We start from the raw sequence: 21,656 nt of genomic DNA on the forward strand, positions 1-21,656 counted from the left end.
GTTCAAGTGTATTTTAGAACGAAATCCATGTTTTGCTTTTGTCTTCCATTTACTATCTATCTTTGAGACCAAAGAGTAATTTTATGAGGGTGTGTTTTGGGTAAATAAAAGTCGTGTGAAATTGAAATAATTTTATTAATGTACACCATGTACAAGACAAGCAGATCTCATACAGATTTGTTGTAATTTGCCATGTTAAATTACAGGTTAGTCTAGAATACAAAGTCATTTGTAATTGACTGTACAGTATAACTATGCGGAAAGTATAAGATTCATTCTCTAAATAAGATAACAATTAAAATCAACAATAAGTAGTTGACATGAACAGTTCAACATTAAAGCGTTTCAATAAGAATAAAGACTCGCATAAGATGCTGTTCACTCTATCACAGTATTCCGAACGGATTCAGAAGCCTGAGCAAACACATTCATGCAAATGCGAGTTCTGACGGCTCGCACAGTAATACTGAAGTGGGCAAACCCCGCACTCTCTCCAAAACAGAGAATACGCCATAAACCACCTTTAACTCAACTGAATCGATTAAATAAAAATCTGACACTGATGTGATCTAGTTTATGAATAAAGGGCACTTTCAACCGACACCCTAGACTTACACTCAGACATCGCCAAACCATCATCCCTACTACTACAAGTCTTAAGTCAATCATTGTTGCACACCAACAAAAATCGACCGCTGGATGACACTGAACCGTAAAATTAAAAATAAAGTAATAACTATATGTTCATAGTATGTATATACACATCTAAAAAAATACATTGCAAGAAAAAATATTATCTTAATGATATAATAATTCAATCTAGATATACATATATACAGCATCCCGCGGGACATTGGCAATAACAAGTTAAAATAATTTCAGAAACTGACAAAGTCAACCACAAATGAGTACAGAACAGCATGCAGTGGTTGCTGATTTCCAAATTCTTAATCTACCAGTGCTATGTAATAAGCTCAAGAGATAAGATATTGTCATGTAATCAGTAAGTATTAACATGTAGGACAAATCTGGCTCAACTAACTCTCACCTACGCCGCATCTCTGCAAAAAACAATCAGTAGTAAACGAAAAACTCGCCCACAAAAACACAAACCTTGTAACTTTTTCCATAACACTGCTAAGCCTCTGCTCCGTCACACTCGGCATCAACTTCTTCACCATTTCGCTAATAAAACTCTCCGTAATTCCCGGACTCGCTCTCTCTGCGATCTCAAACGCGTTTCTCAATTCTTCAATGGCATCGTTTGATTTGTGAGAACTATCGGCCGCGCGGCCGTTGTAGTGATGCTTCCTCTGCAACTAAAACACACGTTTAATGCTACAATGCACTATGAGCAATTATTAACTCACTTCGGATATTAGTGGATAGATGACACCTGATAGACATGGCGAACGGGCGTCGCTTTTGCCGCCGTTTGAATGTTCCCTCCTTCGATTCAACTTCTTCTCGATTTCCAACTCTCCTCCTCGATGATCCAGCGGACTCAACTCTCTCGAAATCCTCTTTTCCCTGTCTTTCCGATTATCGGAAGGCGACTGAACAACCGACTGTTTCGACTGAAACATCAAATATTTACACTCTCATCCGAGTCACGCCCAATTATTACCGGAGTGGCCTTTTCAGGCCGGTAATGATTCAAGTTCGAATCTTTCGGCGGCGATTTGGCGATAGTTGGTCCAGAACCGTTCTGAATTTTATTTGGAATCTTGTGATTTGGAGTTAGGTCTTCTTGGGGTAATTTAATCGAATGGTTGCCTTTCACCGTCATTATCCACGGATCGTCCAAATCGCTCTCTTGTTTCGGCTCCTCTCTGGAATTAAATAACCCAATCATTAAATTCACAATTTTAATTAACTAACGTACGAATCCGAATTTTCCGATTCGGTTTCGCTCTCCTCGTTCCTCGTACATCGCCACTTTTTGTACCTATCGATCAGGTCTATTAAATACGAATTCTTCTTGGCTTTCCTAATAAATGGATATTTGAGCAGTTCTTTGGCTGTGGGTCTCTGGAAATCAAACCAATTAACGATTTTTAACCCCTCCCAATTTGCAATGTTACATTTTCGGGATCTTTATTCAGACACGCTTCAACGAAGTCCTTAAACTGTTTAGTGTAGCTCCCGGTCAACTGTGGCGGATTATTTTTCGGAATGAGGAACAACACTCGCATTGGATGTAACTCTGAATTAGGGGGTTCCCCTTTTGCTAATTCGATCGCCGTTATGCCCAAACTCCAAATGTCGGCTTTGGAATCATAAGCCGATTGTTTAATCACTTCAGGTGCCATCCAAAAAGGCGTGCCAACAAAAGTGTTGCGTTTGCTTGTGGTGTTGGTGAGTTGTCCGGCGACACCGAAATCGGCCAACTTCACATCGCCCATTTCGCTCAATAAAACGTTGGCGGCTTTAATGTCCCGATGCAGTTTCCGTTCACTGTGCAGATAATCGAGACCTTTGAGGACTTCACGAAGGATGATCGCAATGTGCATCTCTTCGAAATTCCCAGCTTTCATCAAGTCCAGTGCTGAACCGCCGCCCAGGTACTCCATGATGATCCATAGTTTGGTTCCCTATGGAACGAGAAAACGTCGGTTACGTTTCGAGGGGAGAGAAATTGCCAATCTTCGGGTGAATTATTCAATGGTCTGGGATTTAATGAAACCAATACTCGGAGGCGAGATTTATTAGCGTTTTAATTTGTTTTGTATCGCGAGTAATTTTATCGTTTGTGAGTCACTTAAAACGCAAACTGTCGCTTGATAAAACAATGATTCAGAATGAATAAAAAATGTTAAAAGGTTTTGTTTTACTGTTGCAACAGACACGGGTAATTTATCGACGGACAATAAAGTCACTCTTCTATAATTTATATGCCACACAGAAAGGAAACGTTGAATGTATAGTCATTTGCAACAATCAACTTTTATCCGATTAATCGAATTTGACATATTATTGCACCTCAGATTAGGTCAAGAATCTAATCAAGGTAAAAATGGCATTTTTATTTTCATTGTGCAATTATTTCGACTTTCCTCGGCGATTGACATTTGATATTTTTTTGATAACGGCTAAGTGGACAAGTAAATCCCATTCAGAATCAATAAAATTAAAACATTGTCAGTGAAAGTTAGAAAAAATGGACTGATTTACACTGCTTGAAGGATGCCAAAAATTTCGATGGTAAAATACAACGCACAAAATTCAGACTTTCATAATGGATTTAGAAAAAAATCTTCGAAATTTTTATAAATACATACGACCCTTTAACTGTAAAGAAAAAAAAAAGAAAAAAAAGTTAGAACAGTTATTGATAATTTTATACAAAGAGCTTTAATTTTCAGCTCGTCCTTTATTTTATTTTAGGTTTCAATGTAGAAAGTGTTTTTTTAGCTAATTAGGTACATTAGTCTACAAAAAAATTCTTTTACCCAGAGATAATTTGTTTATACTTATTTTTTTGTGATCACTAAAAAATATACGTTACATTTGTCTATCAAGTCACCAAAACTTTTAAGAATTTGTTTCGTTATTTCTGTGATAAACTAATTGTTAAACATTTTATTTGCTTTAAAATATCGTCGAGTGGATGTAGATTAAGCCCAAACATAACTTGTTTTGTTTGTGGTAAAATTATCCTTATAAAGTTAAAATGTTTATTATTTGAATAATTATTAATCATTTTCATTTTGTGCGTTAATTTTGGTTCAGTGTCAGTCTGTTTAATAAAAACAAACAACAAAATAACATTCCAGTAATAAATTTTCCAATTTCCTCCGTTCACTGTGCAAAATAACCAAGGCCGTGACCTTTGCATAAAGTATGCTTGTAGATAATCAAAATTTGTTACAATTTTAAAGATAGCCTACATACATTCGAAATTAAAAAAATATAAAGTTTCGAAATAAAACTCGAGATACGCAACCTGTATGTAAAATAGTGAAACAATCAAACAAAAACATTCCATCTATGGCGTTATCACTTATCACAGCAGAAACAAAATTTTGTAAAAAATTATTCCATTTTGAAAATAACAACATTCGCAGTCGTAAAGCAACGAGACGTCCATAAAATTATCGTTCGGACAGTTAACGACGCGTCGTCTTGCATTCAAATTAATAAATTTAATATCATGTCCTGCGACCTCCTCGCAGCTGCAATTGTATGCAGAAAAGGAAGACAATTTGCATAGCACCAAGTCCGTAAATCAAAAACCAGTCATAAACTGACAATAATACGCGTCGATAGAAAAGTTTATTTTTCGCTCATTGCTAGGGTTGTTTGAGAACACCCATAAATTCATGTGGCCGTTGAATTAAGTCACGAATTACTTAATTAAAAGCGGAGGTAATCAAGCAAACCAATATGGCGTCGGCTCGGTGCTCTAATAACAAAGTAACGTTGGTCGAATTAGCGTCGGACGAAATGAGTCACGACAGGACTTTGTGAGCTAATACCAGTAATATACGTCGTGCGAAACGAGAGGACAATTTCCAATTTATTGGCGAAATCGGCAACAACTCCGATCTTATCTCCTCCTTTTGTATTCAAATTGAAAATGTTTGCAGAAAAGCGGGTTCCGTTTGCGGGTCGCTAAAGCCTTTACGTTTAATTAATTGCGCTCGGAAATTCAAATATCAGGGTCAGAGTTGAATTTGTCGCAATTGGAACAACTCGTACTATAAAAAAAATCCATTTACGGTACGAAACCATGATATGGGAAACTTTTACTTTGGATGATTTCACAACTAACACGTTGTTTCTTTGAATTTATGCGTAAGGCACGTGGTTTTCGTGATGGGAGGAAATGCACTCGAAACACAAAAGAATTCGGAAAGGTTAACGGTCGCGCCAAAAATGGACATAGAAAAGGTGCCGATAGTCTGGGTTTTTTTACGAAAAAAACAAGATTTTTGATAACTATCAAATCTGGCAAACTTGCCAGATAAAAATGAATATTAAACAACTAATTAAAAGCAGTAGCTTTAACAAAACTATATTTTATTTCTACCTAAAGCGGAAATTCTATTTTTTGCCCTGGATGACCATCGGCGGTAATTGACTATAATTTGGTGATTAGTTTCGTATTTTCAATCCAACTGGCGCCACTTGGTCATTATGGTTATAGACGTCTGTGTATTTCGTTAATTTTTAATGACTTTTAGATGAAAAATAAACACTAAGAAGCAAAAATATATTGTTCGCTAAAATAAACGCCTCAAAAGGCCAAAATACACGCGCAGTTAAAGAAAACTAAAAATTAACAACAATTTTATTTCCAATAAAATGGGTTTGTTTATTTATCTTTGTCTTTATGTCAAAGTAATGCGCTCGTACATTAAAATTATCAATTGATTTATTATATCTCAGCTCCAATCAAATATTAATATTAATTTTGACAAACTTTCAATCTTATCTCACTGTGGTATTTTCGGTCTTTGATACTACCAGTACATAATTTACTAAACTTTAAACCAACTTAATGCATTACCTTACCAGACAATTTTGAATGAAATCTTAGAACGATCCGCGAACAAAGACAAATTTTAAATGTTTCACAGATAAGACTTTTTATTTCGTAATTTCACTCTCATTAGTAAGAAGATTATAAATAAATCCCTTTCATTGTTTCACATTTTCAATGAATAAATTAACAAAGTGTGAGAATACTAGCACATCCGAAGTCATTTAATTTTTAAGATAAGAAGTTTTTATTCTTACAATTGTTTGTTTTTCCTCACCTTGTGCATACCTTCCTCATCGTCAATGATTTCCTTATCAGCAGTTTTCCGTAATTAACATTCATGTAAACAAGAAATGAGATACACAAGTTGGGTAAACATTGCCTTTTTGTTAATCTTAAAAGAAGTTGCCTTTACGAAAAAACGTTCAACGTGACTGATTCCCAAGTGCTAACAACAGCTAAATTTGAGTCATATTGAGAGGAAATCAAGTATCCCTTTTTCCGGCACTTTGCTACTTTGAAAAGAAAATCGGATATCACGTCTCGCAAGCTTTTGTATCCCGCATTCAAACCAACACATTTCTGCGAGAAGTATCGTCCAATTAACGAAACAATGGTTATTATCAGATAAAATACCTCTCGTTCGTTAGCTCCTCTACATATATGGCTCGGTACGCAAGTGACTCACAGTTCAATTTTTAATTACGTTACAAAAAAAAAATGGTCAGGTCAGGAATTCGCTTTAAAAATAGATCGCTTATTACAATCGAAGCCGTGCCTGTATGACGCAAGAGTGACATTTCTAAACACCCTTGCATTCTTTTCCATAGCTATATTCAATTGAATGTTTTTTTTTTCACCGTTCGGAAAAGGAAAGTGTCCTGCAGGACTCACCTTGAGGTACGATCCAAAGTATTTCGTGACGTAAGGACTGTCGCATTGTGACAGCACCATAATTTCCTGTTGGATATCTTCGATTTCATCTTCGGCTTCTTCTAAATCTATGATCTTGATGGCGACCACCTGCGTCGTTCGATTGTCGATTCCTTTAAACACTTCGCCGAATGATCCTTTGCCGATTCGCTCCTGTTTCGTGAATATCAGTTCTGGATCGACCTTCTGCAACAAAAGGACAATGCCATTTTCAATTTCCAGACAAACTAAACTAAACATACAGCCGGGTTAGCATCACCCATCACTTGTACAAATCAGCCAGACAATTTCACGCACATTGTCAATTTCTGACGGCTTCACTATAGATATATTCACCAAAATTTAAAGAAATACACAAAGCACAAGCGCTCCGTCATGAATATTATGCTTTTTTCCACAGACTTGGTGTAGTTTATTGAGATTTTCAACACAACCCGCGGGCGAAATTTCCATAAACGATATGTAAATGTCGGCGCAATTTCGGGGTGCCTTTAGCCATACTCTATTTATTTCAACGGACAAGTACGGCGGAAATGTAAATATTTTACAAGTCGGAGAACAACGCAAGTTTAAATAAACCACAAAAATTGCAATAAGAGATGCAATACAGCAGGCAATCAATTACGCTAATTTGCGACAAAATCACTTTCACTGAGGAAAAACGTAATTGCCGGTTTATTTCATTTTTGAGTGTTACATAAATGGAAATAAACAAACCTTGGCAGTAAAACTGTAAAGCGAATACGAATAATAAACTTGAAAGATTACACACCATTAGAAATAAGTAATCACGACTGCAATTATCCTCTTGTTAGAATTCCTTCGCGCATTAAACATAATTAAAAATAATCGTTCAAAATGTCAATAATTTAATAGGCCTGCACCAGGCACTTTGAAATCTTCTTAAGAAATAAAAAGTACTAATTCCCCACTTTACAGGATTCCAGACAACCTACTTCCAATTCTGTGCAACATTTTGAAATTTTCGCCAAGTCGTCATCTTTTTATTCTAGTGATTTCATCTAATTTATGCGTCGCTGTGAAAGTGCATTTTCCGCAACGGCTTGGTGGCACTTGTCCAAAAACTCCCGCCCTTGAACTTTCAACCCGTCCTTTATGAATGAAAATTATTCAGGATTAGCCAGAAGCCTGTGATGGTGACAAATTCTATTGACATGGCGTTATTTTTATCTTTTTAGGTCAGAGAGTGAAAAAAGGCATGCGGTGGATTGGAGGGAAAAAATCCCATTGCGGTTCTAGCGAGTTTATTCACCTCGCTATTATTTTTCTAATAGAAAAGAACACCGTGAATAAAGTTCGTAATCGTTGAATGATCATGCCGTTATGTATACTCGTACAATTTTTCCAATCTCAAGTTTTACTTTTACCCGCTTGTGTATGGACTGACTGGACTTTCTCTTTTCGCACTGATCTTAAAACAATTTCAAACGCCCGCCATAATCTTTACATAATCTCGGGTGAACGCTCATGTCTTAATACATTTACATACAATTATGAAACGTCGACGAGCCAATTTGTATTCATGGCCCGTCGGTACGAGAAAATAACTGGACCAAAGGCACACTTGTTCAAAAACACGCCGCTTTCCAATTCAATAAAACAGGAAACAATATTGGCGAACGCGTCCTTCGCCATAAATCACAACATCCTGGACGCGCCAATAAAAATCCATTTAAACGCTCTTCATCAGGGGGGCTGTTAACAAACCGATTACTTACTGATGCGAACGGGTTGGCTCTGCCACCCGCCTGTGGAAAAATGCTGACATCGTTGGGAGCGGCCCAAGAGGCCGGTCTAGGATTCCACTTTTTATTACCACTTAAGAAGCCCTTCGATTCGATCGACGAAGGGTGTCTTAAAATATTGTTTTTCATTTGTCCGTTATTACTCCACATGTTAACCACTGTCTCACTCCGTTATCACCAACATGCTCTGAAATTTACACATCTTATCACCACGGAAAAAGGGACGGTGTGTGTGCTCAACAAATTATAAATTACTCCCAGTGTGAATAAGAGGATACTTTAATCACTTTTAACGAACTAAGCGAATTTTATCGAAGGAACACATTCCACATCTTATCATCACAGCAATTTCAGGCGGTGATAATAACGTTCTAATCCGCCAGTTATCAGATAGTCAACTTTTAAACGTAATCTAGTCAAACTTTAACAATCCAAAATTACAAAAATTTGTTCGATAATTTTCGTTTACGGCAATGAAATCGGCCCAACTGTTCCAATCACACAGATCTGTTAAGATAATAAAATAACAGAACGGAAAGACTAAATAAACGTCAGATAATTTCGATACTAAGATTGATGATCCAATTTAATCAATGTTGGAGGCCTCCCATTGGTGTCGTGTTGAGAGAAACAACCAAATGAAAAATTGCCCGATTTGTCTTGATAGCTAGGTCTCACAGATTTATATTTTTTAAGAAAATTTTCACAAAATATGGTTTATGTAACTTGCCACCAATTCACTTTTACTCGCAAACTAGTACTGGTTACAACTGCAACATTATTGTAACAAATGGTCAAAAAAAAACTTTTCACTTTTCAAAAAATCTGTTCCTGAGGACAACCAGAAGCCATTTCCACCCACAATGCCGATGAATAAATTACGGCACCCGATCCGTGTGTGTTGTTCACAAAGGTGAGGCCATCACATCTTGTAAACAGAATTCTTTTTCGTATAATAAAAATCTTAATAACACAGTGTTTAAACAACCGCATGTAAATATGTACATTGTACAACTGTTTGCACAATAACGAAGCAATAAAACTAAACCGCATATACACACCGGTGGCGAACACAAACTTAATCATGGGAAATTTCGAAAAACACCGACTTGAAGAGGAGATCAAAATAATTTCTAGAGCGGAACAACGTCATCTAACTGTGACAACTGCATCGGATGCGATTTTTCCGTTCAAATTCCCTCTTATTCACACACACACACCTACACGACGCGTCTCGACGCCCGCAACTAGAATTTTCGCCGGCGCATTGTCCTGGAGCGACGCGTCCACGACGACTAAACGTAATCGTTGTTTCCAAACAAAACCCACAGCGTATTATACCTTTCACTTCCAACGAAATACGACCGACATTGTCGCCGTGCACCGGTGTACTGTTGTGTTGCCTTTTCGTATGCCGTGTACGTGGGCCTCCGTCGAATTCATTCAGCATGAAACATCAATCGGGTGTGTGATCGAAATGCTAATGCGAAGGATAAAAGAGTTTTTAAAGTTCGACGCGAGCCGTTAGATTCGCCCACAAGTGCAATTAGCGACATCGGCTATTGCGGAAATTTGATTAATGCCAACACGTGGCAATGCGGAATTGGGTGAATAATTCAAATCGTATGCGGACTTCCCACAGAACGACACAAAATACAATGCCAGTCAACAGAGAGAATAGAGAGATGAATACATTAACACATTCTTATATTACGCGTAAATTTTATTGCCAGTTTGACTTTTAAAGACATCACATGTTAATAAAATAACAACACCGTAAACTAAGTAGTCAGCACAGAGTTGGAAAAAATAAACATACAAAAGGAATGATTAATCAAAAACGAATTATCGACGCATTAAAAAACAATACAATCTCTAAGTAAAGGAGTTAAAACCACTTCCAGGCCTAGTATAACAGTGGCTATGCTTTGTGTTATCAGTGTTTTAGCAAATAACACTTGAGAAAAATTGTTGAAATAGTTTTCTGTAGTGGTGTTGCGTCTAAACACTACATTAGAAGTATTAAAAGTTCTTTCAGATGGCGCCAAAAATTTCGAAATTTAAGGCCGGCTATAAAATGCTAGTCCTGCCACCCACAGCAAGTCAAATGTCAACATCTAAACGACCAGCCGATGTGCTAATCCCTATTAGCATTCAAAATACTATCATATGATCCAGTCTTCCTGCATAAATTTAAATGAATTGACCATTTATTACAACTTCCGATTTTTATCATTTTGGCACAGTGAAACATAATCCTTTCCGATTTCAACATACTTTTCTCAAAGAAATATAATCATCAATCATGGTTTGTTTGAAGAAATTTCTTTACCATCTTTGTGATGGCACTAATCACCGCCAGGATAATTTGTAAAACACGAGACTTATTTACACGTTTATCAACTTCCTAAATTAAAACGGCGATTACGAATCGCCTCCTGTTCCCATTCCTTCGGTGCTTTGCCCTTTAAACATTTCAACAATTGATGGGGAGACACACAAGTCAACGAACGGCCAGTGAATCACGTAGTTACATTTAAGGAAACCGTTTATTATTAGGCAAACGTAGGCCCCCACACTGTACGACTAACTTTGCAAAGAAAAAGATCATCCCAAGACGACTAACACTCGAATTAATTTATTATCACAGCACTCGATAGACACTCCTTGTAGATAATCGATAGACAATGACTACGAAGGTGTGAAACAAAGCCAAGAAATTTCAAAAATCAACACGAACTTGAAACAGTGAAATCGATCACAGACACGAAACAAAGAACTGAATAGTGCTTTGACAACAAAGGCGCTGCCACCACCACTTGAAAAAAATAGATTAAAGGATTTACTTCGAAATCCCGAAACCAGACGAGTTTTAATTACTCCCCATTTATCCCCCGTTTCAACAAAAAAATCGGAAGGAATGTGGCACTTGCTCGAATTACGTAATACTCGGATTAAACACACAGGAAATGCGTTGTAATTTGCAATAACGGTGCAAACTAAACGCACACAACTTATCTCCCTTTTTACTTTTACTGCACCACTTATTTTCGTGCTTTTCCTACTTGCAAACGTTTATGTGTATTAACAACTTTCATGGACGTAGGCGGGCTTTGGCAAAATACGACCCAGTTCCGAGCGTTTCTCAAACGCCTTTTATCCTCTACAAACAGGAAAAATATATTTTTAGAAAAGGTCTCAAGTCCACAATCACATTCATGTTCAGGGTGATTCCCCGATTTTTTAAAAATAATGTGTGAATTTACAAACTGCGATAAGAGTGATTACCACACCCAAAGTCGGCTTATTTAGGCCAGAACCTGGCGAGTTAAGAAATCGAACGGCACTTGTGTTGGTCGATTTAAGGAGCGGAAGTGTTCCATCCCCGGTGATTAGCATACAATCGTGTCTTGATCCAGTTTCTCAAATGAGGTAAAATACGGATGAACGCACTGATCGTATCTTGTCATGTCCTATTCTTTTCTTTGTCATTTTTAACGGCTCGCAATTATTAATAGGCAATTGTATAATAATTTCAGAAAGGTTACGACCCGCTTGAAGTTTTGCAATGTCTCAACCTTTGAAATGAATTTTTCACGAGACGTAACGTGACTAGTCTTAAAAGGAGTGAATCTGGTGGCAGCGCCAGTTTCTCAATAAGAAAAACTCTCGAATATTTTCGATCCGGTTTCGGTTCTGTCGATATTGCTTAGAAGGTAATTAATCGTCCTGTATGCCACACATTCGCACCGTGAACCTTGGAATTCAGTTCCACCCAGTTTTCTTGTATACGAATGGTTGGACACGTGAAGTCAGGCGAACTTACATGACATGCAAGACAATAAAATTGCTTCAAAATTACGATCGGCTTCCTAGAGCGCCATGCATCACGCCCATGTAGGTTGGCGAGGTCGCCGATTTTTCTCTTCACAATGGACCAAAACGCTCGATTGAGACCTTGATTTCGGTGTTATCGATGACAAATCGGTTTTGTTACACGGTGCTGCCAAAACTGGCCAAGCGGAAAGGCACCACGTGTGCTGGCTTTTTTTTTCGAAAATAATGATTTTATTGGCAAATTGCGGTGAAAGGTAGACAAACATGACTTCATGCCAGCGCAGCACTTTGCGGATGGCACGTATGTGTGTATACAGTCGACAATGCAGCAAAAACTTCAACAAACTTTGACGCCATCTGGTTCGTACGTCTTGCTCCCGATCCCGAAAAACCTATTCCCCTCTCACGTCACGCGATATGATTGCTTTACGTGACCTCATGCTCTAGAGAGAAATGCCGTCACCTATCACGAGCCCAAGTTGTGTTTCGCGATGGTAAGACATCGGCGTTAATCCACGAAACAAGATTTAGAAGCAGACAAGTTATAAAGACATCAAAATGATTTAATATTGACACTCTGGAGAGAAACTGTGGCAGGCAATTTCGGTCAGGATCCAGCTTCGACATTTTCCTGCAAAGTCATTCAGTGAATTCGCCTTTTGCTATTGTTTGCGTCTGGATTTGTTCCAGATTGCTGTCTAAAAGAGCCAATGGTGATAGATGGCACAATCATTTGTTAGGCTAGCGAATCCATAAATAGGGGCAATGTTGTGTTACCACAATATTATTTTTTCTGGGTAGTTTAACAAATTACGATAAATCACATCCACACGTCCCGGTCCATTCATTTTGTTCTACATCTAGGGGAAATCCCAAGTTTCTATTTCACGCAAGAATTCTGAACGCGGTCTGTAAGATGAAATCTCCAAAAATCTCTAGAATAAGGGTTTTATCCAGAACAGTACTCTTACTATAAATGCCGTACTGGTGAAAAAATAGCAATAAAAAAATCCAGAAAGTTTTTTATGGTAAAAACCACCCTAAAGTGGGGTATGCAAGAACATTTTTTTGGGGTCCTATGGAAAATCTTTGAAAGATTTTGAAAAGTGATTCCTTGGATCACAGAATCGTAACTTAAAATAAACAGAAAGAGGATAGTAAATAAAGAAAACGAGAGATCTAGTAGGATTTAACAAAGAATAATGAAAGAAGAAAGCACATAGCACAGAAACACAAACCAAAAGCAGGGAAGAAAAAAGCCAGACAACAGAAGACCGAGGTTAAAAAAAAAGAATCATAGAATATCTTGGAAACACCTTTTCAAAAGAGAGGAGGTAGATAAAGAAAATAAAAATTTTTATCAATGCTTATCCGATTTCCGATAAAGAATAGAACACAGAATAAAGAATAGAAGATGGAAAATTAAGATAATAGAAAAGAGATAAAAAAAAATGAGAAAAAAATAGAGAGGGTAGGAACTGGGCTATAGAAGATAGAAAATAGAGCAAAGCAGAAAAAACTGACGGTTAAGAATAGACTTGATTTTTTTACTGAAATTTTTTTGTTGATATTTTTGTTTCAGTTCCAGGAGTCCCTGAATACGAGAGCTTTGTTTTCTAATCAAAATCCATTGTGTGAAATAGGGAAATTTTGTTTTTCGTCTCGGATAATTGAAACGACTCGAAGCCGTACCGAAAATAAATCATTTTCCCATTAGGTTTCTTATTTAATTTATAGTTTTAATCACTTCTCTGGGCTGTTTTTACCCGCTCTTATTTCCGCATGCTAGGTTGCCTTCGACGCAGTTAATCAAACTTAATTGCTTTTCTGTTTTAATTTTATCTAAATTTGATAGAACGCGGAATGCGAAGACACTACTTGAACTTTATGATTTTTAAATGAAACTCGTTGTGACACATTTCGTGATTTATGAAAGTCTGTAGGATTTTCGCGACTGACATTTAATCGGAGGAAAGTCGGTAATTTTTGTGAAGGTCGACGCACATTCAACGTAATTCTCCAATCAAGCGGTTCAATGATTCCGCCCTCGCGCGGATGCATCTGTTTAGATAATCCAGTAATTGATTGTAAATTATCGCAATCTCGATGTCCTTTGATGAAATTCGTGATGTCACTGCAATATTTACAACTTTCATTATCTTTTTTTTTTCGAAGTAACAATGTTGCGTGTTGTGTCATCACTTTGGCATTTTCCCATCACGGTTTTACCGTCCAATATCCTGTTTCCAATCGAAGGGGATGTTAATTACGGGATTTAATCTTCTGGCACATTGTCTTCGACTGATTACCTCTGCTTCCACCCCCTTTCTCTATCGATTTGCATCACATTTAGGTCACGATGAGTCTCCCCCTGTGATTTTTTCCCATTACCCACCACCCACACCTCGCCTTTTGTCTTGTCTGGAACGCATCGTCATTACCGAATTAATTAGCACCCTTATCGGGTCGTCTTCGCAATTTTTTCTTGCCGCATAAATAAGCCGAAAGGTAGACGTAACGGCCTGAAATGAACGCCGATAACCTTGTTCCCATACGGCCGTTATCGCAGCCACTTCCTGGTGGAACAGCGCGTATCGCTAATTACGGTAGCCTCGAATGATACGTGAAACACACGCGCTTTTTTCGATCGAACAAACATGACGGTAGGCGAGGAGATAACTTCTGTTTACTCATTTATTAAGAAAATTACCTGCTATCAGCGAGTTCTTAATTACAATTTGATCGAATGAAAAGCATCATCGAAGATTCGAGATAGGACAGGACAGGGATTGTAGTGCAAGAAAACAAGTAATTAGGCTTTTTTAAGCTGTGTGACGTTAAAACGTGGCTTAATCGCATGTTTTCTTGAATGAGAAATAACAATTCGTGTCATATTTTCAACAACCGAGTGTTTAATTGTTATTTTATCGTGTGTTACAAGCGTTACGCTTCAAATAATACGTTTGTGAAAATAATTAGGTCTTTTATTTTCTGATAAATTCATTGCACCTCACAATAATGATTAATTTTTTACTGTTTCAATTCATCTATTCAAAAAATTCAAGTCATAATTTTCAAGGTATCAAATGCATTTCATAACAAGATTATCTTAAATGTCGCTCCTCGGCCGCACCTTACCGCATTTTAATATCGAAAGTGTGAACTCTGTACGTAACCCACTATACAACAGTTATTAGTTTTTGAACACATTTCGCCCGACTTGACCGAAATTTGAAAAAATGAAATTCGTATTTTACTGGCAATTTGGAAGGTCGCTGATTATCTGGTAGCACAGAAGTGTGTTCTAGACAAACGTAATTTAGTATTCTGTCATTTAACGTCCAATTGCTTTCCGACTATAACGGCATCGAAATTCCAAACATCCTTTCTCGAATTACGCTCCATACATATGATTTAATAACATCACGCTGTGAAGCGTGGATGTTTACAAATGGACATTTTTTTCCAACACTTAATAAATATTTTGCGGTCATTATTAAAAGATTGATTAACATTCGAGAGTAAATTAAATATTTTTCAAACCACAATGCAATTAAAGTTAGAAAGTACGCAAGTAGTCAGCGACGAAACCTCCACTCCTCGCCAATTTACCTTTAGTGGCATTTTCGTCAGCTATTTTAAATAAATTTATCATCCGTTCCGATCTATAATCACCGAATAATTTAAAATTTTGCATAAGCTGCGAAAGTTTAAACGATTTGTACCACTTTTTCCTCACAAACTGATACATCCACCCTTCGTTTTGCATCCATTCGATAAAGTAAGCTCCTCTAACAATACGCTAGTTCCAAAACATTAAACTTTACAACTTTTAATTAGAAGCAGGCGCTCCCTAAAATCTCTGCCAGATTTCCGATTCAGCTCCTCCAACGATTACGTCAAACATTTATTTCTAAATTTGCAAAACGATCGTTAATTTTGTCAAACTACTGCTACACATAATAGAAATGTTCGTTGATTTACACGCCGTTTAACCATCGGGGGAAGCACAGAACCGTAAATCCTCTACGGGTTGATCCTCTGTGTGTGTTTTACAGCCACGAGCTTTTTGTTTGCAGGGTGTGTGTACTTCCAGGTCTCCGACTTGCTAAAAGTACGGAAATATTCCGATTTTTTTCTTTCAGTAATAATTTTTTGTCTAAGGAAAAACGCCCAAACTTTAATCAATTGGCTCTCTTTCGGAATTTTTTGTTATATTTTTTTTTTTGCAATTCTTGCTGAGGGTCCTTTGTCATTTGTATTGTATTTTGTGTAGTTTTTTTATTTTTAAGATAAGTAAATATTTAAATCTTCATTTCGTATTTTCTTTTGCAGTCTTAGAGTAGGAAAAAAATCAATACAATCTTATATAATTTCCCTCCTTTCACAAATCTAAGTTATCAGACTGCCATGCTGTACAATTTTTTTCGGTCACTAATTTAAAAGTATTGTAATACATGCTTCATTATCATGCCGCCACAAATCGATAACATCAAAATACTCTGATTTTTGATTAATGAACTTGATTATTGATTAAACAAAGTTCCGTACCGAGTCTTTCATGAAGATTTATTGTTTCAAAAATATTTATAATAATAGGATTCAAAAAGCTAATAAGGAAAAAGCTTTCGGAGCTGTGTTATTATGTAAATGTCAAAGAAAATGGAGAGGTGTAATAAAACGTCCCATAATTTTCCAAAATTTATTTATCCCAATCATAATTTTATTTCGCAACAATTCATCACTCCCACACGACCCACCCTGTAGGAAACAAATCGATAATGTTTCCTTGTACGATTTATAATTTCATTTGACGGATCGTGCCGAAAAACCCGCCTTAAGTGTTCATACAAGTGTCCATCGTGACAAATAACATATTGTACGGACTTTTATTTAATTCGACAAAAACCGATCGTTCTTCCTCCTCATTATCCAAATTACAAAATTAATCATCGATCGTTTCGTCTCTACCTCAACCAGCGGAAAAACATTTTTTCTTTCTACACCAGTTAATTCAATTAAGAACAAAGACCATTTAGATTTCATTACATTAATGACATTAGCTACGTTTTCGCATTTTGCACAACCTTGACGACGTCCAGTTAACTCTTCCCATCACAGTTAAAAATTTTCGCTTCCTATTGTTCTTGAAAATTTCCCGAGTCGTTCACCCAAACAAACACCTGTGTATCTTTTAGTTCCGATTTGTTTCGATTTTGACGAAAAGCGGAAATGCGAGCATCCGACAGGCAATAATTGCACGCCTTTTTTATTAGATCGACTGCATGATGCTTAATGTATGCGTGAATATTTACAACGAACGTGATGTTCATCGGCAGTGACGGCGATATAGAAGGTTAAAAGCCTTTCGAAAATAGAACAAAAATCGAGAGAGAAAGGGTGGAATGTGCATATGCGACGTAATAGCTGATTTTAATTGAAACAACTAGGTAACATAAACAAGAACTTTTTGCCTCTATTACCAGCTTTCACATAATTTGCTATTGACATTTTTAAACAAATATTCAACTGAAACGTAGGTACACTTTAATAGATAGGTGTATGAAAAAATCGTAATGCGTCATTGGCGAAAATGATTCAGCAAAGAATCATTTTTTAAAATTATACGAATCCTTGACCTTGCGTCCTTTACCTGAGGCAACACTTCTGATTACCTGAATAAATTGATGCAGGAAATTCGTTTTAATATTAGCTCGTCGTACACACGCTAGGCGCGTGTTTTCCATTTAATAAAATTATTAAGGCAAAGACGAGGAGCTGATGCTTTTTTCGAACGAAGAGAAAAAATAAAAAGGTAAACAGAGCAGATGGTTATTTTTACGAGCATGTCGTAAAAGTGTTTCACTCATCGACTTAATTAATACTCACTCGATCGATTGATATACCATGAATTTATGGACGCGACAGTTGGTGATTAAAACCGATTTATATTCCTTTAATGGTCTTCCGAATTTCCAAAGCAAGAAAAAAAAACAACATTTTTGAGGTCAAGTTTGAAGCGAATTGTTTGCAACATCAAAGGATAACAAATGGAAGCACTTGACAGTTTTCGATTATTATCAGTTGATTCAAAAAGAGTGACATATGTTTTGGTACTGTTATGAAATTTATTTATTGTTTGCTGAAAAATTTAACGGTTGCATACAGCACCTAATTGACGGAAAAATGCAAATATTTATTTACAAATTAGGAGAAAATTACGTATGGTGGTACCACTTTCAACGAAAATAATTCGGTGTTTTGTTGTTCTTGAATCATCTTTGATCAAATAAGGAAAACAACACAAATAGAATCTTACTCAACGTTTAAAAGACTCGCTTTAGAAAATTGCGCTCATATATTTATCTAATTTCGGTTTAATTGTTTATTATCTTTAAAAATAATTTTTAAATGCTTGTTAACACCTACGTGATATTACTCAACTCAAATATTATTACAAACTAAAGATCATAGGATAAAATTAAATTGCATCTGGTGCGTTTTAAAAATATACCATGAAACCAAATGTTTTAATTCCAACTTTATTACATTTTTATTTCGCTTAAATAATAAATCACAACAGAAACGACGATTTTTCATCTCGGCCTTTAAATTTCAAAACAACTTTTTGTCCTTACACATAAATAACTTATTCCCATTTAGCTTCATTCAAATAATGGAAATGAATAATCGTCTTGGACTTTCATCACCGATAAACAAGCACTCATAAAATAGTGTCCCATAAAAAAATTACAGACTGAAGCAAAAGTAACGCACAAAATTCACATCTTTGTTGACTCATTTTTCAAAAAAATCCTCGAACAGGTTGATTTTATTTTGTTACATTTGACACCATAATGACATTTCTGACGTCAATAGTTTTTGAGTAATGACGTTTTTAAATGACAAGTGACATTTTTCATTAGTGTTTTAGACAGTACACATTTTTATTTTCTGGAAACAAAAAATTAGGCAAAAAAAAATTAAAATAAAAAAAATTACAATTAAAGTTATAAAAAGTATTACGGAAAAAGCTTTATTTTTTTTATTTTATTTAAACAATAAAATCGAACTTCACGATATTTTTTTTAAATAACTAATAACGTAATAACAATGATTAATTTTGTTCATTTCTTTTGGCTGAGTCTGTGCATAAAAACTAAGCTCTCAGCTTCGAAGTAATTCTTTAGAAATTACTCATAATAATATTCTTAATATTTAATATTTAATGTACAGACTGAAACAGTAGTAATTATTGAATTTTTTTTCTTGTGATTTTTTGTAATTTTTGTAATTTTTTTTTTCGTTTTAAAACAGATTAAATGACCTCATAATCATGTGATGGCTTTTTTCTGTAGTTACAGTTAAAATTTCTTAACGGAAACTTAATTAGATGTCCAAGAGTTGATATTGGACCGCTTTTACGCGACATTCACCACCAATTCTAAAAATAACACACTAATTTTATAAAATTTTATGAATGACTGTTGGCCAAAAGACTATATCTGAAAAACTCTCAAAGAATTTGGCTAAAACTTGTCACGAAAGCCTTGGCTGTGGAAAAATATGTTTCCAATCTGAATAAAAGGACAAGATTAGAGGGAAAGCTCGACAGAGGCTTTTCTCATAAAAACAAATATTTACCGGATCGACCGGAACGATAGGGAACATAATAAAAATACGCAAAGGACGTATTTTATTACCATACGAATTCAGATCGTGATTGCGATTTTTTCTGGCAAATCCAATCTTTGATCCTTTTATCAAGCAAGTGTGAAATAAACTAATTGGTTTTATCGAACAATTGTTTTCACTGTGATAAAAATAAATACCCCGGAGTTTGATTGACTAATTCGAGCTTATCGCTGTAGAAACAACCGTTTCGCGATTGCTTATCCAGCATGAACGTTTGGGGCTCGAGTAACCCGAAAAAAGTAAATCAGGCCCTGTTTTTGTTACGTGGGCCCGAACCGGTACCGAATTCAACTCTGAACGTACCTCATTGAAGGCCATATCTGAAGGTAGTTCGATGGCCTGTTCACCTGCAAGATGACAACAAATGGGGCTTCTGGCTGAGCGCTCAGTTCGCCGAATCCGAAGAGCTCCTCCAAGTGGCTTCACCAGCAATCCACATTTGTTACAAAACACGTCGCGATCGAATTACACAAAAATTTACATTCCTCAGGTGGGATGGCTGGAAGCGACCCGAGGGCAGAGTCTGTCAACGTCAACGCACCGTCACGTGATCGGGACACTTCCGGGAACAGGGGGATAAAACGGGACCACTTCAAAGGCGCTGATTTACGCAAAGTTTTACGTTTTCTACACACATCAGATGCACCAGCAACGAGCCGGCCGCCATATTGCATTCATGTCAAACTCCAGCCGAACGCGAAGGGGAATGGACCGAACGTGCCCGAAGGGGGATTTTGAATAGGAGATGACTTCCCGCCAATGTCACCAGTCATCAATTTCTTACGTCATTTACCATTGAGTCGACATTTTTAATTTATAGGTTTTTTGTCCGGAAGATTTGGACGATATTTAGATACACCCTGTATAGTAGAAAATTGACGTGTGACAGTTTGAATAAAAAGTTCACATAATGAGTGAATGGGTTATTTGCGCCGAAAGGTCGACGGCACACATAGATATTGGAATAAATGTGCTGTCAATGTTTGTTCCATACAGTTATTACGCAATTTTGCTATTTATGAATTATGAAAGCGATTTTGAGTGCAGCGAATTGTTTTGGGTTTGCATTGACCCGCGTTCACATGCGGGCGGTTTGCGTAAATTTTTTTTACAGCAAATGTTAAACTATTGCTTTATCAATTCTTTTGAGTAGATAAAATAGCACTATAACCACAAGGGTTAAATGTTTTAAACTTATTTATATCAATTTGAAGGATTAACAATAACTTTTTTCTCTTAAACTTGAAGTCCTGCTATAGAAAAAATATTGTATTATCTACTCGTACAATAAGCCCACTCGTGACTCTGACGTTGATAAACAATTTCTTTATCGTCTTGTATAACTATGGCCGATTTTTAGAACTGAAAAGATAAAAAATGGCCGTAATGAAAATAATATGAATATGATGAATATGAAAATAAATAAGTTTCTTAAACCTGAAGATAATTTAAATATAAAATCGAAACGTTGAGTAACACCTATAGTCCAAAAACACCAATAAAGAACTTTTTGTTCTAAAAATTTTTACAAAATGGACGAAAAGACAGCAGAAATTTAGTTTCTTATATTCTTAACTCATTTAGCTAAAAGTCACTAAAAAGGCTTCCAGCACCCTATTTTTAGTAATTACTTTGTTGCAAGAGAAAAAATAGAAATTATCATTCAGAATTGAGATTTTGTTAAAAATAATATTTTTTTAAATGAATATACAGTGTTAGTTACTTCGGTCAAGTTCGAAAAATCTTCGTAGTGCGCTCGGAGCGCAATTTTAATAATTTATTTAAAAAAAAACACTGGTCTGAAAGCAATACTATTGCATCAGAAGTCAATTTTAGAGTATAATCCTTTAGCAAAAAATGACTGTTGTAGGGTACAAAAAATTAATAACTCGAAAACTAAAAGGACGTTTGAAAAATTTTATTCTTGAAAAATGATCACA

At 36.1% G+C, this 21,656-nt stretch overlaps 1 protein-coding gene and 1 long non-coding RNA gene across 7 annotated transcripts; one reads left to right on the forward strand and one right to left on the reverse strand.

Moving 5' to 3' along the window:
- Positions 1-116: 116 nt before the first annotated feature.
- Positions 117-20,405, reverse strand: GckIII (Germinal centre kinase III). 6 transcript variants are annotated; one of them, XM_015980533.2, is made up of 9 exons: positions 9,526-9,655; positions 8,158-8,371; positions 6,380-6,604; positions 2,085-2,594; positions 1,886-2,031; positions 1,628-1,832; positions 1,371-1,577; positions 1,114-1,319; positions 117-1,061 (listed from the first exon to the last, which is right to left on the reverse strand). In XM_015980533.2, exons 2-9 carry the CDS (start codon positions 8,332-8,334, stop codon positions 1,049-1,051), a joined length of 1,689 nt encoding a protein of 562 aa, XP_015836019.1. In that variant the 5' UTR covers positions 8,335-8,371; positions 9,526-9,655; the 3' UTR covers positions 117-1,048. The 6 variants fall into 6 exon arrangements, with proteins under 6 accessions (XP_015836019.1, XP_015836018.1, XP_015836017.1 ...); XM_015980532.2 differs by having other exon boundaries at positions 9,409-9,580; XM_015980531.2 differs by having other exon boundaries at positions 9,405-9,580.
- On the forward strand, positions 7,163-7,749 carry LOC135266272 (uncharacterized). The gene is made up of 2 exons (XR_010334173.1): positions 7,163-7,569; positions 7,618-7,749. It is a non-coding gene; the product is annotated as an uncharacterized LOC135266272 (long non-coding RNA).
- Positions 20,406-21,656: the final 1,251 nt, after the last annotated feature.

This window comes from Tribolium castaneum, chromosome 5 (genome assembly GCF_031307605.1).
Source record: "Tribolium castaneum strain GA2 chromosome 5, icTriCast1.1, whole genome shotgun sequence".
In the NCBI taxonomy this organism is placed as follows: Eukaryota; Metazoa; Arthropoda; class Insecta; order Coleoptera; family Tenebrionidae; genus Tribolium; species Tribolium castaneum.

Excerpts from the sequence above, each read along its gene's own strand:
- GckIII (XM_015980533.2), bottom strand. The coding sequence starts at position 8,334 with ATGTGGAGTAATAACGGACAAATGAAAAACAATATTTTAAGACACCCT. Across the intron at positions 2,595-6,379 it reads ACTTTGGATCGTACCTCAAG|GGAACCAAACTATGGATCAT; the intron begins GTGAGTCCTGCA and ends CTCGTTCCATAG. Across the intron at positions 1,320-1,370 it reads TCTATCCACTAATATCCGAA|TTGCAGAGGAAGCATCACTA; the intron begins GTGAGTTAATAA and ends CGTGTGTTTTAG.